The 18998-nt window shown below is 34.4% G+C and overlaps 4 protein-coding genes across 4 annotated transcripts in view; 3 read left to right on the forward strand and 1 right to left on the reverse strand.

The window, feature by feature from the left end:
- The window catches only part of LOC106136244 (cytochrome P450 6B5), a 425135-nt gene that overhangs the window by 390243 nt on the left and 15894 nt on the right, over positions 1 to 18998 (forward strand). The gene's annotated exons all lie outside the window — the stretch shown is intronic.
- On the reverse strand, positions 613 to 5091 carry LOC106136161 (carboxypeptidase B). The gene is made up of 7 exons (XM_060949208.1): positions 4796 to 5091; positions 4042 to 4426; positions 3703 to 3787; positions 3014 to 3216; positions 2302 to 2386; positions 1746 to 1800; positions 613 to 835 (listed from the first exon to the last, which is right to left on the reverse strand). The coding sequence occupies exons 1-7, from the start codon at positions 5089 to 5091 to the stop codon at positions 613 to 615; spliced, it is 1332 nt and encodes a 443-aa protein (XP_060805191.1).
- LOC106136159 (zinc carboxypeptidase) lies at positions 6454 to 10684 on the forward strand. Its single transcript, XM_060949295.1, has 8 exons — positions 6454 to 6603; positions 6912 to 7133; positions 7578 to 7770; positions 7852 to 7924; positions 8378 to 8580; positions 9222 to 9306; positions 9564 to 9618; positions 10468 to 10684. The coding sequence occupies exons 1-8, from the start codon at positions 6458 to 6460 to the stop codon at positions 10682 to 10684; spliced, it is 1194 nt and encodes a 397-aa protein (XP_060805278.1). The 5' UTR covers positions 6454 to 6457.
- On the forward strand, positions 11437 to 18804 carry LOC106136158 (zinc carboxypeptidase A 1). Its single transcript, XM_013336618.2, has 8 exons — positions 11437 to 11487; positions 13849 to 14021; positions 14648 to 14869; positions 15607 to 15799; positions 16195 to 16267; positions 16746 to 16948; positions 17690 to 17774; positions 18746 to 18804. The coding sequence occupies exons 1-8, from the start codon at positions 11437 to 11439 to the stop codon at positions 18802 to 18804; spliced, it is 1059 nt and encodes a 352-aa protein (XP_013192072.2).

Consider the following 18998-nt stretch of genomic DNA (forward strand, 5'->3'; position numbering starts at 1 on the left):
GGTAAGGATTCAGTTGTTTAGAAAAAGTACTAACTACCTTCTTTCTCTATAAAACTACTCCTAGGAATTATTCTGATTCATCACTTACAGCGCAGTCAGAAATAAACATATCATCATACTTACCTACCTATTTTTTGCGGATGATTTAGGAGGCTTACAACTAGAGTATTGTCATCAGAATGCAAACATAACTAAGCGAAAGTAAATTAGGCATTTGTGATAATTTTGACAAATAATTTTGTACTTAAGATTCACTAAATGCAATTTTGAGATATTTTGTTAACCTTGTATTAAACAAGCTAGTTACAAAAATAAAGTGCCGTGTGGTTCCCGGCACCAATATAAAAAACAATATGACCACTCCATTTCTTTCCCATGGACGTCGTAAAAAGCGACTAAGGGATACGCATGAAAAACTTGGGATTGTTCTTTTAGGCGATGAGCTAGCAACCTGTCACTATTGAATCTCAATTCTGTCATTAAGCCTAACAGCTGAACGAGGCCCGTCAGTCTTTCAAGACTGCTACACCTGTCAACCCCGCAAGGAATAAAAACGTGATTATACGAATGAATGTATACAACAACAAAAAAAGAACATGTTCAAAAACTGAGTTACAATTTATTCAAAATAAAACACAATACTAAAATAGTATAAATTCTAAATGCGCACACGCTACAACAAGTACTGAACAAGTTGGTTGGTACGTATCTGGCTTGGGCCGTCATGATCGTCTCCAGACCTACGAGGGCTTCCTTGCAGGTCGGCAGGATCAGATTTGATGGTAGAGCATAACCGTATTGTCCGTCATCGCGCAACAGGAAAGTCATCACGTATCTGGAATAATCATTATCAGTAGTAGAAATTTATACATACACTAGCTGTCCCAGCAAAAGTTGTTTTGCCATATAAAACATTTTTAAGTAATTTCTAGTTAAAAAAAAGATTGAAGTGTGGACAAGTTACATCCAGTAAAAAAAAATTTAAGTGTGGACAAACCTTATCACTAAGGGGTATGAAAAATAGAATTTGGCAGATTCTCAGACCTACTCAATAGGAGTATGCTCACAAAATTTAATGAGAATCGGTCAAGCCGTTTCGGAGAACTACGGGAACGAACATTTTGACACGTGAAATTTATATATAGGAAAACATATAATCACGTCTTTATCCCTTGCGGGGTAGACGGAGCCAACAGTCTTGAAAATACTGATAAGCCACGTTCAGCTGTTTGACTGAATGATAGAATCTCATCTCCTCGCATTACTCGTACCAATATGTCCTGTGAAATGCAACTTGGACAAACGGTTCAATGTGCCTTTCGACACGAAGTATTCCACTAAGGACGCCTATTAAAATGGCACTTACCCCAATAATACATAGATGCCATTATGACATGCTCCAAGTGTATATATAATATCATAATATTACCTGTATTTTCTATACATACATATAATCACGTCTATATGTCTTGTAGGGTAGATAAAGCCAACAGTCTTGAAAAGACTGATAGGCCACGTTCAGCTATTTGACTTTAAGATAAAATTGAGATGAGAGAGCCCATGGAATTAAACAAGAATCCCAAGTTTATAAGCATATCCCTTAGTCGCCTTTTACGCCATTATGGGAAAGAGATGGAGTGGTCCTGTTCTTTTTTCTATACAATACAGGTAATTCTTTAAAACTCGCTTCTCTGTCTATACAGAGAAGTTAGTTTTTAAAGGTAACCAATCATACCAGTACTTACTTGACTCTCAAAGATCTTTTCACCCAGCTAGCACTGTCTCCTGAAACTCTTGTACCTGAGGCAGATAATTAAAACAAATTGATTTGTATTAATTGTTAGTTAAAAGAAGTAAGTAAAAGAGTAAAATAATAATGAGGCTAAAAATTGACACAGCATCAAAAAATCCCAAAGTGCTTAAGCAACTGGAACAACAGACTGGAAAAATGATTTAACGATTTCTAAACACAGTCTTTAATAGATTCCAATATTAGAAAAATAGAAATTACACCAAATGTTGTGGTGACATCACTAATGTCACACATAAACTGTCCTATCATAGTGAAGAAAATGACGCTCTATGCCAATAGCAGCGAGGAGTCTAAATTGCGATTACAAAGATTTTACGGATTGGAGCATTTATAAAACCTCCGCCTCAACATTATCGGAGCCGCGGTACCCCAGGCATGACACCTAGCCTGGCGGGAGATCTTCCCTATGGTGGCGGCGGTCAAACCCAAACCATCTCTCCAGCTACAATGTAATAAAAAAAAATCATACTAAGATCACAAGCACTTACCCATCGTATCATAAAAGGTGCCAATACTATACTTGTTATGAGTCGCTTCATACATCCTCATAATTGCTTGTTTACCATAATTTTCCTGGAAACAATTTGAAATTCAAATCTTACATGAATATTCTGTTGAAATTGACTTGGCAGATAAAAAGTTTCACTGCGACTTTCCAATTGGATTGTCCCTTTTGTTCCGAAGAAGTTTTGCATGAAGACAGTATCAAACTTTAACACTAGTGCATTTTGGAAAAGAATTCTGTTCTTAAAAATGTTATGTTGAAAGATTTTTTGTTGCTTTTAGAAATGGTAACCTGGAGGTCCCGATAAATAAATTTAATTTAAAAAGGCACACAAAATTACTAATTCTAACATGGGCCAAAATAAAATCACATTTGCAAGAATTTGGGAATCAAACCCTACAAATATTAACATTACTCGTAGAGTATTGAATTATAGTATTATACTGGAGAGCCTGCGTAAATCTTAAAGTCTTGTTAACTTTCGTTCCCGCGGAAATTTCAAGTAATTCTTTCATAGTGCTCACTTACACTCCCCAGAGAATCTACATGCCAAATTCCAGTTCCGTACTCTCAGTAGTTTCGGCTTTACTTTGTATGTCAGTCAGTCACTCAGTAACGGAAGAGTTTTGTAAATTATTATTAACTAATTGATCCATGGATATAAAATTTAGAAGAGCAATAATGAAAACCAATACCATTTCTGTATAATCTTCAATATGTTTCACTCTATCGGCATAAGGTAAAATGATAGCTTGACCATAGGCATGAAAAGAAAAATAATACTTGAGGCCTTTGGCGTTCTGTTTGATGAAATTTCTTAGAGCCTGTGTTTCGGGTTCTGAAAAGGGTTCTGGACCGCAGTATTCGTTGTTTTTTGGGTCTATACTTGATGAAAATGCTGGAATAAAAGTTTCATTATTTTTAAAACAGCTGCATTTGTAAGCTTATTTTCGGTATTCGTAAAATATGATATAATGTGTCAATGATCTACAAATTTAAGGAACTGTAGATCTGACAAAGAGAAAGCTGTCCTCAAGATACATACATAAAATCACGCCTCTTTCCCGGAGGGTAGGCAGAGACTACCTCTTTCCACTTGCCACGATCTCTGCATATTTCCTTTGCTTCATCCACATTCATAACTCTCCTCAAGATGAGATAGACAAAGCCAACAGTCTTGAAAGGACTGTACGGCCGCGTTCATCTGTAAGTGACAGGTCGCTAGCCCATCGCGTAAAATGTTTCAATTTAGGCGATGGTATTCCCAAGGTCACTAGCATTCCCTTGATTGACTTTTGTAACCTGCTTGGAAAGAATACTTTTATTTGTGATATGTTTAAACGACAACTAATGATATTTCCATAAATATCATATTTTTCATTACCTCTAAAATTATAGTCAAAGTTTCTATTGAGATCCACACCATACTCTGATCCGAATCGTCTTCTATTTTTTCTCCATAAACGATCCTAAATAATCATGAAAAAATGATACAATCAAGTTTCATATTCTAAATAAAGAGCAAAACTAGATTTTTTTTAAATCAATATAAATTCTCCTTAAAAAAAACTACCATAATTACTATTGGTTCCTTAAGTTGGTGGAAGACCACCTTTCGAGCCTTACTCATTTTTCTCTTGTCTTTGGGAGTATCGTCAAGATTATGATTCTTTCGCAATTATATACGCTACAATATTATTAATTTATAAGGAACTTCACCTACCTTTGAATGAGTGTAAGCAAAACCATCAGGATTTACAATCGGTACAATGTACCAGTTAAAACTATTCATTGCGCTAAATCCAGAACTATTTCTATTTACAATTCGGTCTATCAAATATGTGGCAAATTCAATAGCGATCCATTCATTTCCATGGACGCCTGCTTCAATGATCACCTTCCTTTTAACGTTTTTCTGAAATACCATGGCGTATATATCTCTGTCCTCTACTGATTTGCCAATAGTTAAAAGCTCGCATTCTTTATTACATTTAGTAGCAACATCTGCGAGCCATTGATAAATGTCTTCTAGAGTATGGTAGTGATTCCAATCAAAAGAATTCTCCCTCAATCGGACATATCTGTGTACTGTTTGATTTTTGAAGGCACTGAAAATTTAAATTGTAATTCCTGTGTAAATTTTGTTTGTATTGCTTTTTGTAAAATAATGTGTAACTTAATGAACTAAAAACCAAGAATTTAACAGATATAATGATATCAGCGTGAACTGGAATCAAAATGAAGATATATGGATATTTCAGCTGGAGTGCCACCATAGGGAAGATCTTCCACCTGGCTAGATATTGATAAAGATATCGCCACAATATTACAAACAAATACAAACAAGATATTCTGCAATTTCATTGGATACAACGTGATGATTATATCATTAGTGAAAATATCAAGCAACTTATTGCTGGCACTTGATTCGCACTAGGGTATAAGTTTAGTATCAAAACAATGATAAAAATATTTACTTTTCAATGTCGTTAATGCTTTTTCTGACAATCAAATTGTAATGCCTCGCTCGTTCCATGAACATTTCAGTTTGGGCGGAATTGATCAACATATGAACTTCATAGTGCAACTTAACGGGTTTCTTCCAATAAATCACATCCATATATTTCTGTGTTTCCAAATTTTGCAGAAACTTCAACTGATGGTACCGCGTTGGTTTCGTGATGTATAGAGTATAATTGCCATAGCTTACGATATGACAATTATATATGCAACTTTTAAACAATAATAATGCAACTATGTAAATTCTAATCATAGCCGAACTAATCAACTGGGGATTTTATCAATTTTGTAAAAGAATAATCCTGAAGACGAATCCATTGCTTTCTTAAATTGAAGTATATGTCAAATGAAATGAGTAAAAAACAAATATTTTTATTGACCCTCCTTGTGTTGAAGTTACTATTGGAGGATTAGTTGGATAAATCAATAAATCCAACTAATATTGTAACTGTACCAATTAGTAAGGATTTATGAATTAAACATGTGGATATATTAGATAGATAGAATTTGTTAGATAGATAAAACTCTTTATTGCACCATAAAAGTAAAACATACAAAACAGCACAAAACAGAAAGAGATGGTCCAAGCTAATGCAATCTCTTCCAGTCAACCTTTGGGTGGACGGAAACCAAACAGGTATGTTAGTTGCTTTTTCATGAAAAATCAACTGGATGAATTTTGATTTGGTTCACGGGTACAATGTAATCTAAAACAATATAAAATAGGATTTTTTGGAGCGAAGCCTCGGGCTCATCTAGCATAGCTAATTACGGAAATATCACTTAAGAAGCACATGTACCATAAAGGCCAACAAGAAATAAGTGTGACAAATAAAAGAAGAATATTTTTGAGATGTTACTTTCGCGTGACAGTTTTTCAATAAATCTAAATAGAAATGTCGAACTTCAACTTAGAACATTAACAATTGTATTTTATTTTTTCAACTCAAATAAACAAACTCTTAACAATTTCTGCTGAAACAGCTTACAAATGAATTAGAAGCGAAAAATAACTCAAAGCAAAGACAACCACAATTGAATAACAGCATGATATTGAAAACCATATTATTATTCTTGATATGTAACCAATTATGTGATTGTACGAAGACGTATGATGACTTTACTTTGTTCAGAGCGATGCCAATGACCGAAGAGCAGGTTTAAATTTCAAACATATATACAATAACTTTGTCTTTACCACTAAGAGGTCCATAGAGCTAACCATTTTGAAATTCAGATTCAGCTGTATGACTACATGATGAAGTCGAGATTCAAATAGTAACAGGTTGCTAGCCCATCGCCTAAAAGAAGAATCCCTAGTTTCCGTTTTCTTGTTTTCATTTACTTTCATCATTATCGATGTTCACGGCTAAGACCACGCTTAATCCAACAAAAAGCTTATAAATCTAATTTCTAATATCAACACCCACATTACTTTTATCTCCTACTGCTGTTATAGTTTCAATGGTCGCCTACAAAGATGGTGATATTCCTACAATGATGAAATGTTTGATGACGAAAGACACTTTTAATGCAAGCTCTTCAATAACTTTACTGAACTTGTTATAATCAATCGAATTTCCATGTAACAGGTAAAATTACTGAGTGACCTGCCTGACATGTATGACGCCCAATTATGGAGACATCCGAGCGCCATCATGAAGTCAGTAGACTTTACAATATCACCGGCAGACAAACCAGAATTTTTAAAGCAAGCTAATCAAACTGAATTGTATTTAACAACAATAAGTTCTAATGTGCAACAGTACGTATTTTATATTATTGATTTTGAAATAAACAGAAAACATTCATCACATTCTTTCAACTCTCTGAAAAACTGTATCATCAACTCAAAACTAATTCATCATTAATCGGGCCTTAGTCCTAGTGAGGACTTATCCTCGCCTCTCTGAAATGCGACTATGACCACAATCCGATCAATCCTATACTGATTATTAGAATGATGTATCGAAAATTGACAATAATATGAATGTTGGATTAAATTCATATTGTGTTCACTCCCACAGCCTCATTCCAGCAAAAAACTAAATTGATATGAGATTTCTTTTTTAGATTATTTAATCAACAAACAGTGAAGAACTATACACGGCGTCAAATGTCATCGTTCGACTGGAACAATTTCTACCGCGTTGACGACATTTACTCTTGGTTACGTGACCTCAATTGCACTTACACTGACGCCATGAATTTATTTAGCATCGGGACGACTGTTGAAAATCGGCCTATTTATGCTGTTAATGTATCACACGCAGGATCGAGAAGACATAATTATAGGTATGGTTTTAAATATGGAACTAGTAATTTTTAACGGTATTCTTAAAAGAATGATTTGTATGAAGAAAATTACAGTTAAAATTACATCTGTTACATGGTTTAAAGGAAGCATTATTCGTGTCGTCATTAATATAAGATCTCAAGTGACCAATGAAACTAGCGTATGCTATAAAATCGCTCAAAATGAAGTCTTTCGAGATCATACTTCCAATCCATGACTCTACAAACTATTCGGTTACGAGTACATATATGATCCAATTTATAATGTCGCTTTTATGCTTTCAACAGTTCAGCCTACTGTTATGTACAGTTTACTGGTTTCTTAAGTGATCTAATGAGTACTTGTTCTACATTATTTCTGATATCTACATGTGGCAATTCTGGAGAGACCTAATAATTCAAGTTACTCCTTAACACCGCCTTGGTTTATCTTCAATCTTTCAGATCTGTCGTATTGGTAGAAGGTGGAATACATGCCAGGGAATGGATATCCGTAGCGTATGTTACTTATCTATTGAATAAAGTTTTGAATGCTCCGTCAGACACCGACAAAGAATTTCAAGATATCGCTTATCAATATGATTGGGTGTTTGTACCTCTGTTAAATCCTGATGGTTATGAGTATTCTCATACACATGTAAGAGGTTTTCTTTTTCATTTTGCTCAACTTTAAAGCATAGCGATGGAACAATATTATTTACTTAATTCTTTTTTCTAGGACCGGTTATGGCGAAAGAATCGTAATAATAAAGGTGTTGATATAAATAGGAATTTTGATGTCGCATTTGGAAGTAAGTACTATTGTATAATGTTATCACTAATATCATTAAATATTTTCATTAAAATTTGGTGATTGGTCTGTTAAAGGATTTAATGTACAATAGATAATATCGTAGAAAGTTTATCGTATTTAAAAAGAACATATAACAGTTTTATAATAATTTACATGAAAATATAAATTTTAGAGCTGTTTTAGAATGTAAGTGAGACATTATTATTTTCTATTAATAATGTGCTCGGGCCCATGGGGGCCCGGTCAATTTGGAGGCATTCATGGGGCCGAAACTAACATGAAGAGGGCCTTTGGTACCTTTTGTTCTAAATTGAGATGGCTGCAGCTTATTATTATTAAGAAAACTGTATTCATTCATTGTAGCGTGTAATTTGATTTTTATTCCCTGTCCGTTTCACTATTTATTGTATTAAAAATTTCAAACGAAATAACGATACAATTACATTAACAGCGGTTGGAGTTTGCAAGAAAGCATCTGCGCCGAACTACTGCGGCAGAAGTCCATTTTCTGAACAGGAATCTCTTGCTATGGCCACACTCGTGGAGGAGTATAAAGATAGATTATCGCACTATTTAGCATTCCATTCGTATGGTCAGTACATTATTCTGCCGTATATGCATCTTAAAGAACATCTGGATAATTATGATGAAGTAGTAAGTGTTTTGTTTTATTTCTTTGTTATTTTAATATTTCAGGATATCTGGTTCTATTTTTATTAACGTTAACTAAAACAGTTTGACCACTTCCAGTTTTAAGATAATTTTGATTCTCTCTTCTTCTTTCTCACATTCCGCAACTTTTGCAGGGGAATCTTATCCTAAAATATGCAGTAGCTTCATGTGCCTATTACCTTTTACGAAATCCATCGAAAAGAAATGTATTAGTCTTATTTTAAAGTGCTAGGAACTATACATCACATTTCGCTGTTATTATGTTCATCAGATGTTTTATATTAATTATTTGCTCACTTTATATTTGATATATCGTATTTTATTGATCAGGTGATTTTTAAAAGGATGTTAAGAAAGATCAGGATTGACACAATCGTAAATTGTTCACCTTCCAGTCTAATTCAGCTTAATGTATTTTTTGTGCATAACAAAGTTGTCGATAAAATACTAAATATCAACAATTTATTCGGATTTAAATATACAAATCTAATATACCTATCTCAGGTCAGCTGGAAGAGATTTCTTTTGAAATAAGCAGAACCTTTGTAATTTTGATTCTTGTGTTTATCAGTCTCGTCCGTGTACATAAATTAGTAAATATATAAATAAAACTATGTTTCCAGGCAAAAGTTGCAAGGGACATGGCAGCTCAAATCAAAAGAAATTATGGCACGGAGTACACTGTTGGAACTGCTTACGATACCCTTGGTTAGTTATAATGCTTCGAGAGATGAGGTCCATTCACTGGCATTTCGCATCACTTTGAATGGTCTTCATTTGTATTGCCATCCTCAGAAGACGACTATATATAACTTGAAATAATTATTTTTACGATTAGCTTCTTACTATGGAATTTAAATATTTATTAAATAATGTATTAAATAGTATTTGTGTAAATTTTGGGTTAGTTTCAGAATTATATTACACGTTTTAAATATGATATTTATGATTTATTTTATGTTTAGGTTACACGACTTCCGGAGCGAGTACTTCTTGGGTCAAAAAAACTTATCACGTTCCGTAAGTATTATCACATGAATCAGATTTAAAACCTTTTGACAATTTTGTTTCAGACGTTTAGGGGATTCCCTTTTTAAATGCAATTGACATCTGTATGAGAAACCCTTATCCAATATAGGTCAGGTTCCCCTGTAAAAGTTGAGGAGGTCACATAGGAGCCGCTTCGTGAATTCACCTTCCAAAACCATTATTATCGTTAAGAGCGCACCCTGGGCTCATCTCTAGAGAGGTGAAGCTGTTACCGGTTACTTACTAAACCACGAGGAAACAGTACCAAGTTAAGTTTGGTAGAACTAAAAATGGTGGTGAGATAGTGTTGTCTTTTGCTGCAATGTTTTTAAATACTATAGCGATAGCTTTCAAACCGCTGATCTGATTTTGATGAAATTTAAAATGTACATAGGACCTGTCAATAGAAAAAACTTCGTAGACCGACGTAAATTTGCGGCGAACAACTATTTAGTTATTTTATCACCAACTTAAGTGCAGATTACCAATGGACATCAATTAATACATACATACATATGGTCACGTTTATATCCCTTGCGGGGTAGACAGAGCCAACAGTCTTAAAAAAACTGAATGGCCACGATTAGCTATTTGGCTTAATGATTGAATTGAGATTCAAATGGTGGTAGGTTGCTAGCCCATCGCCTAAAAAAGAATCCCAAGTTTGTAAGCCTATCCCTTAGTCGCCTTTTACTTCATCCATGGGAAAGAGATGGAGTGGTCTTATTCTTTTTTGTATTGGTGCCGGGAACCACACGAAAAAATGCATACATTTTTAAATACATGTGAATTTTCTGTTATTAATTGTGGTGCATTATAGAGTTGCTGTATTGTATCTAGGTACGTTATGACGATCGACCTAAGAGACGAGGGTCAAGAAGGTTTCGCCCTGTCTCCGGAGAACATCCTACCAACTTGCAAAGAGACCATAGACGGCCTGGTGACATTTCTCAAGGAAACTGAAGCAGTCAATATCCGAACTTCTGGATGTGAGAGTTTGCGTTTGAAATTATACGTTTCGTTATTGCATTGTATTGTGTTTTATGTTATTTTTTAGATTGTGTTGTTTGTAATTTCTTTTTTATCAATATAAATTAGCATTTTTTTAGACTTTGTTGTTTTAATTTATAACTAGTTGTTATTTCATGGCAATATTATAATTTTAAACTTTTCCAGAGAATAGAGAAATTTTCCGAAAGAATACAACGCCAGTAGAATGATGGAGTCAAAACTGTACCAAATATTTTACAGAATACTATTTATTATATGTATATACATATATGGGACAAATTACACAGATTGAGTTAGCTTCGAAGTAAAGTTAGAAACTTGTCTTACGAGATACTAACTCAACGACACTTTATATATAAATATTTAGGACCTAAGGCATTCAAAAAAAGTTAGTTTCTTATATTCTTCGGGATTCGAACCCTATTCTAAACTTAGTTCCAAGATTTTTTTTTTTATTTTGTGCCGGTAAAACTTTTTCCTGTAACTGCTTTGTAATTTCAATAATATAGCAAAAACAAATATAGCAAAATCATCGCAAAAGATCATCATAAATCTCCAAGCCATTAAACTGATGCCCAAATGAAATTCTCACTTATTAAAAAATCACCTATCATTCAACTTGACGTACACCAATGACGCGTCAAAACATGTTTACATCAATATTTACCTCATTTACGTATCAAATAAAAATAATAAAAATCACTGAGGCTCAGCTTCAAACAATACCTGGTCGACACCATGATTTTTCAATCCATATTATTATTCCTTATACAGAATAGATTATGCAACTGTGTGAAGATGTATCATAATTTCACGTTATTTAGAGCGATACCAGTGAACGAGGAGCAGGTGTGTAAGTTTTTATTTAATTTGCTGAGGATACTAAATACTACATTATAAAAATAATAAGCACTAACACTAATGTATGGGAGTGAAAGTTGGGTGTGGTAGAAAAAGCTAGAAAGTAAAATAAACGCAGTGGAAATGAGAGCGCTTACATACATACAATAAAATCACGCCTCTTTCCCGGAGGGGTAGGCAGAGACTACCTCTTAAAGAGATCGCTTAGGAGTATGAAAATTTAGTGACAGCAGCATGATAGGGGAATTTTGTGATGTGAAAGAAGATATAGTGACAGGAATAGAAAAGGGAATGCTTAGATGGTTTGGTCATGTCGAGAGGATGAATGAAAGCAGGTTAAATAAATAAATATACAAAGGAAGTGTGAATGGGACTGTTGGAGTGGGATGGCCTAGACGAACGTAACTTGATAAAATCAAAGACTTTCTAGCAATAGGTCCGATCAAGAGTACCCGAAACCGACGAGCTTGCATGAAGAGAGTTATGAATGTGAATGACGCAAAACGCCGTTGTTTTATTAAACGGATAGGAATTATTAAACTATGTTTTTAACCCTTAATTTGGCACCGATAAAAATATTCAAAATATATGAATATTTCAATTTTGTGGTTTCAGGAGTATGTTATAAACTTCTGAAAAAATGAAAAAAAAATTCTACAATAGCCCACTGCTGGGAAAACAGGTGTCCGTCACAGCGGACCTTGCCAATTACTGTGAAATAAATGGTCAGATTTATATGTTCTCTGAGGCGGACATTGCCAAAATACGGAAAATAAAAACCATAGTTATTTTTGTTTTTTTACTAAAGAAAAATACAGAAAAAAACATTTTAGAACAAAGTAATTGATACCGAAGTACAGTTTATTTTGTACGAAAATTTTAAAAACAATTTCTGAGGGCTTTTCCTGTCACGAAAATGAAAACTGTCGTGTATTGCATTTTATGCAATACATGACAGTTTTCTTTTGGCAGAACCTGCAGCGTCCTTCTTCCATGGTGTGGTGGTCCATAAAAATATCTTGAGAAAAAAAAAGGTGAAAGAAAGGTGAAAAAAACTCAAAGGTGAAGCATCTTCTGGCAGGTCTATGTAATCATCCTCCTCACCCTTTTCTATTGTCGCTTGGTGACAGAATTGAGCTACTCTCCAATTGCAAGTCAGCTGAAATTTATTGGTTTGTTTTGGTCTTTTGGCTTTGACTGTGGGTGGTTTCCTAGAACTTGTTTTTTGGGGTGGTAATGAAGAAGCTATTGGTGTTATAGGCGTTGCAGGCAATGAAGGAATAGCAGATAGGGATGGAACATATTCATAAATGGACTCGCCAATTTCGCGCTCGATAGAATCTGGTAGATAATATCAGCATCTTCGGAGTTCTTCGTCGTCGGATGTATCTATTGTTACGTAAGCAAGGGAAGATGCAATAGATGGTGCAAGAGAAGACAGGGGGGTGGAAGAATTAGTACGTGCGTCATGCAATTCAGTTTCCGAATCTGATATTTCGCTAGCATCGGAAGGTGCATGTTCATTCGGCACTAAAGCAATAATTTTACATGCGCGATTAGGCTGTTGGCAAAGAAAAAAATGCAAACTCAGAACCTTTACCCAACAAGCAGAAGCACACACATTTTGGCGTTGTCCGCCGCAGCGGACATAGTAATACAGTGGTACTTTTCTATACTACAATGTCCGCTGTGACGGACAAAACATTTTAGTTACAAATAAACACCATAAAAATGTTATTAAATGCGTATGTTTTTGTAAATAATGATAGAAATGTTTATTATCTAATAAATAAATCTACATTTCAATTCGTTTTTCCACAAAAAATAAGAAAAATAATTATAAATACCTTGAGCAAAACCGGTGGCCGCCTTTTCACAGACATTTTGCGTCCCAATTGACATAATGCAATGTTCCCACAATCATTACTTTTTTTTTACTATTTGTTTATGGTATAAATACACATTTAATCGATTAGAAATCAATGAAAATGAAATAAAAACTTGGCAGGATTTATTTTAAATAAGTGTCCGTCACACCGGACTATATCAAATTAAGGGTTAACATGTGCCGTGTGGTTCCCGGCACTATTACAAAAAAGAATAGGACCACTCCATCTCTTTCCCATGGATGTCGTAAAAGGCGACTAAGGGATAGGCTTATAAACTTAGGATTCCTCTTTTAGGCGATGGGCTAGCAACCTGTCACTATTTGAATCTCGGTTCTATCATTGAGCCAAATAGCTGAACGTGGCCATTCAGTCTTTTCAAGACTGTTGGCTCTGTCTACCCCGCAAGGGATATAGACGTGATCATATGTATGTATGTATGTATGTATGTTTTTAACAACAGGTGAAATTCTTACAAAATCTACCTGAAGTGTATGACGCCCAAATATGGAAGCCTTCTAGTTTGATTTTAAGATCTGTCGATTTTACGATATCGCCGGAAGATAAATCTGATTTTTTAAAAGAAGCCAACAAAACCCAAATGTACCTTACAACAATAAGTTCAAATGTACAACAGTAAGTAAATTTATATTGAAAAATAAATAGCTATTGTCCACGGTTGGTCCGCCTTATTCATGTTCATATTGAAAATTTTTGTGCAATATTACGGGACATTTCAATATTACTTAATAATTGACTTATCTTTTGATTTAAAACATTGCAAGTTAAACGTTAACTTAGCTTTTACGCGATAGGCTACGTAGCACGTCACTATTTGCATCTCAATTCCATTATTGAGTCATACCAGCTTAACGTGGTATTTTAATCTTTTTGAGACTGTTGTCACTTTCTACTACGTGAGGGATAAATTTATATATAAATATACGATATATTACTTCATATTATAAAGAACCTAGCAAGTTACCATATATTCTCTGTCCGTATGTTTACGCTAATCTCGGAAAGCTGTGGACGGATTTTGTTCCTGTTTGAAATATTGAAAAGACGGTTTTCCATCTATAAATGCTACCCGTGAGAAGTTGGAGCGGATTCCTAGTGTATTTACAAAATTCTTTTCAGGTTGGCTGGGAGAGATCCCACTTAGGGATAAGCCCGCCTTTGTACTGTACTGTTTTTATTTGTAATATACTCATTTAGTAAACAATAAAGCATTTACTTACTTACTTACTTTTGCATTGCAGGTTGTTTAACCAACAAACAGTTAAGACTTATATCAGGCGTCAAATGTCTACATACGATTGGCGTAATTACTATCGTGTTAACGATATCTACAATTGGTTGAAAGATCTATCTTACACATATCAAAAGATAATGAAATTGATAAAAATTGGGACCACAGTGGAAAATCGTACAATATTTGCCGTTAGAATTTCCCACGATTTGTATGATAAGTCTTTTAAGAGGTAAATATGTAACTATATAATTTCCAACTATCAAATTAGAAGTTTGTACACCTAAAATCTTTAAGAAAATAAAAAAAAATTATGTGGGATGCTCCACTTTATTGCATTGCATGAAAATATATTATCGCATAAATATAATAATTAATTTGTAGTAGATTAAATCTTAGTTACAATAATACATGACACAGCTGAAGATACATACTCGTAGAAGAGTGAGCAGTACCTAACTCTTACATTGGAACTAGCTGTGCCCGCGACTTCGTCCGCGTGGAATAGTTATTTTGGGCATTATTGCTAGGATGAATATTTTCCCCGTTTTTTTTTACATTTTTCGTTATTTCCTTGCTCCTTATAGTTGCAGCGTGATGTTGTATAGCCAAAAACCTTCATCAATAAATGGTCTATTCAACGTAGAAATATTTTTTTCAATTCGAACCAGTTCCTGAGATTGCGCTTTGAAACAAACTCTTCAGCTTAATAATATTAGTATAGATTTACTTGCAACAATACAATAGCCAGGGTGTTCGTAATTGAAATGAAAATCATGACAGTTTAAGCCACACAAAATGTGCTCTTCCAGTCTCTTCAAGATTGATAACTCTGTCAACCCCATAAGAGGTATAGAAGTGATCATACGTATGTATGTTAGTCAATAAGACGCAAAAGAGACATCAATAGGTCGCTTAAAACTTATCATTGTAACAAAATTGTTTAAAGTATTGAAATAATCATTACAGATCAACAGTTATTGTTGAAGGTGGTATTCACGCGAGAGAATGGATATCTGTGGCGTTCGTCACTTATTTTTTACATAAAGTTCTGAACGCCCCGTCCGATACAGACGAAGAGTTCCAACGTATAGCTTTCGCTTATGACTGGGTGTTTGTACCACTGTTGTATCCTGATGGTTATGAGTATACCCATACACAGGTGAGTACTTAAAAATTTTTTGGACATAAAATCTAAATAACTAAATTAAAAAAAAAATTCTTTTGAAAAAACATACCAACAGAATCTCTCGTACTACTATTATTTAAAAAAAAAATCATTAAACCTTTCAAATGTTTGATTAAATGCGCTTATAGAGAAAACAAATAAAAAAATGTAACTCTGAATTTTTTTTAAGTTATATTATTATATAGACCAGCTTATACATAAAGGTAACAGCGGCTTCGCCGACATTATGAATGTGCAATGAAACTGTACTTACGGTTACCTATATGTGTAATGAAACTGTACTTAGACGGTTGATTAAAACAAAATTCACTAATAAAAAATAAAAAGTTACTACGTTTCAATCGATAATTCATCGGTTCTATTTAAAGGATCGCTTATGGCGGAAGAATTGCAACATGGACGGTGTGGATTTAAACAGAAATTTCGATGTAGGATTTGGAAGTAAGTCGTTTAAAACATACATACATAAAGTTACGCCTCTTTTCCGGAGGGGTAGGCAGAGACTACCTCTTTCCACTTGCCACGATCTCTGCGTATTTCCTTCGCTTCATCCACATTCATAACTATCTTCATGCAAGCTCGGCGGTTTCGGGTACTCTTGACCTGACCCTTTACCATTATGTCGTATGTCGTTTTAAGTACTTAATCGAGATATAAATTGGAGTTTTTTAAACTAAACTAATTATATATGGTTTTATAGTGGTATTGGAATTCAAATAGTGACAGGTTGTTAACTCATCGCCTACAAGTGGAATCCCGAGTTCATAAACCTATACCTTAGTCGTCTTTTACGACAATGGTTTTTTTGTACAGTGCCGTTTTCAGATTTCGTGATGTTATTTAAATCACATTAGTATTTGAAAAGAATAATATTTGTCAATTAAATTCTGTTTTGATATGAAAATACTTATGTTGACAGGTGTCGGAGTCAGCGAAATAAAATCGTCAGAAATATACTGCGGACCGAGAGCGTTTTCTGAAAAAGAGTCGAGTGCGATGCGATCGCTTTTAGACAAGTTTAAAGGGAAAATAACACATTACGTCGCGTTCCACGCTTACGGCCAGTACATGATAATACCGTATGCTCACATAAAAGAACATGTTGAGAACTATGACGACATTGTATGTACAATTGGCGGCATATAAGTAGACCCTAGAATTTGACACTTCCACAATGTGCATTTTTTTCATTTCATTTATTCAATAGTTTCATTATGTTGATGTATATTCCCTTACAGGGTAGACAGAGGCAGCAGTCTTGAAGGACTGACAGGTCACGTTCAGTTGTTATGCTTAATGATAGAATTGAGATTCAAATAGTGACAGATTGCTAGCCCATCGCCTATGAGAAGAATCCGAAGTTTAATCGCTTTTATCATTTATATCCTTTAGTCGCTTTTTAGGGTATCCTTTGGAAACAGATGGAGTGGTCCTATTTTTTAAAATTGGTGCCAGAAACTACACGGCACAATATTTTTATTAAAAAAATATTCTGTGCAACGTCCATAGACTAGAATTTTTGTTCAACTTTCGTGCCGGGCACTACATTCATTAATGTAGGCTGAATTTTTTTGTTGATTCTTCTTCTTTCTCTTGGTGAGAGTCTCAGCTTAACCACTACTCTGGAGAAGAACCTTTGATCATGATCCTGGTTTTGAGAAAGTTAGGTTTCCGTCTGACCTGCGTAACTTTATTTCTTGTTATCTTTATGACATATACCATTTAATGTGAGATAAGTAATTTTGGCTACGTTTTGTAAATATTTTTTTTTTCATTTACCGCCGTTCTCAATTTAAACCTGGGCATTTGAGATTCGAAGCAGGTGGAATAATGATTATTAAAAAAAATATGTTTTATCACCAGTTTCATTTGGGAAAACAAATGGCGTCACGAATAAAAAGGAGATACGGTACAGAGTATGTTGTTGGTACTGCTTATGATACTGTTGGTAAGATATATCCTACTAATATTATAAATGCTAAAGTTTGTATGTCAGGATGTCAGTATGAATGTTTGTTACTCTTTCACGCAAAAACTACTGTACCGATCACGATGAAATTTGGTATGTAGGTAGCTGAAGACCCAGAATAACATATAGGCTTTTTATCCCGGAGTTTCCGTGGGATTGATAGGGTTTCCATGCGGACGAAGTCGCGGGCGGCCTCTAGTACTTATATACTCCAGTTTATACAATACTATTTACTTCAATTTATAACTATGTACTATTTCTTGTAACTGTGTTAATTTGCATTATCATTATTATTGCACAGCAATAAAGATATTACGAACAAAAAAATTAACTCCGGGTTAAGTAGACCTATAATTATTATTAAATTATTATTTATTGTAACAATTACAATTTTAAAATACAATAGGCAGACTTCATGCTGAAGGCATTGTCTAACAGTCCACCATTGGGTTAAGCATAGAACCTTTGTGTGGGTGATAATAAACCGTTACTTTTGCGAAGCCGTTGGCTCTATCTACCCCGTTAAGTATAAATACGTGATTCTATGCATGCAGTTATTTTCAAAGGCTATAATTTTTGTAGGAAATTAATAAATAAATAAATATATACGGGACAAATTACACTGATTGAGTTAGCCTCGAAGTAAGTTCGAGACTTGTGTTACGAGATACTAACTCAACGGTACTATATTTTATAATAAATACTTGTAGAGATAAACATCCAAGACCCAGACCAATCAGAAAAAGTTCTTTTCTCATCATGCCCTGGCCGGGATTTGAACCCGGGACCTCCGATGTCACAGATAAGCATACCTACTACTGCTGCGCCACAGAGGCCGTCAAAATTTGTTAAAAAGTTGTTAAATAAAAAATAATAATAACGGATCTGTCCCATTTCGCCCGTAGGCATATTTAAACAAGTAGACAAATTAAATGATAATTATGTTTCAGGTTATATGACTTCAGGCGTGAGTGGTTGTTGGGCAAAAAGGCATCACAATATACCGTGAGTACTCGCTTGTTTATTGAAACATCTACTAACAACATCTAAAACAACTCGTAACTAACGATCCGCGCCGGGTTTGCACGGGTAGCATTTTTTATTGTTTGTTTGTTTGTAAATACTATTGTTATGAATGTGGATGAAGCGAAGGAAGTATACAGATATCGTGGCAAGTGGAAAGAGGTAGTCTCTGCCTACCCC

This window comes from Amyelois transitella, chromosome 18 (assembly GCF_032362555.1).
Source record: "Amyelois transitella isolate CPQ chromosome 18, ilAmyTran1.1, whole genome shotgun sequence".
NCBI classification, from domain to species: Eukaryota; Metazoa; Arthropoda; class Insecta; order Lepidoptera; family Pyralidae; genus Amyelois; species Amyelois transitella.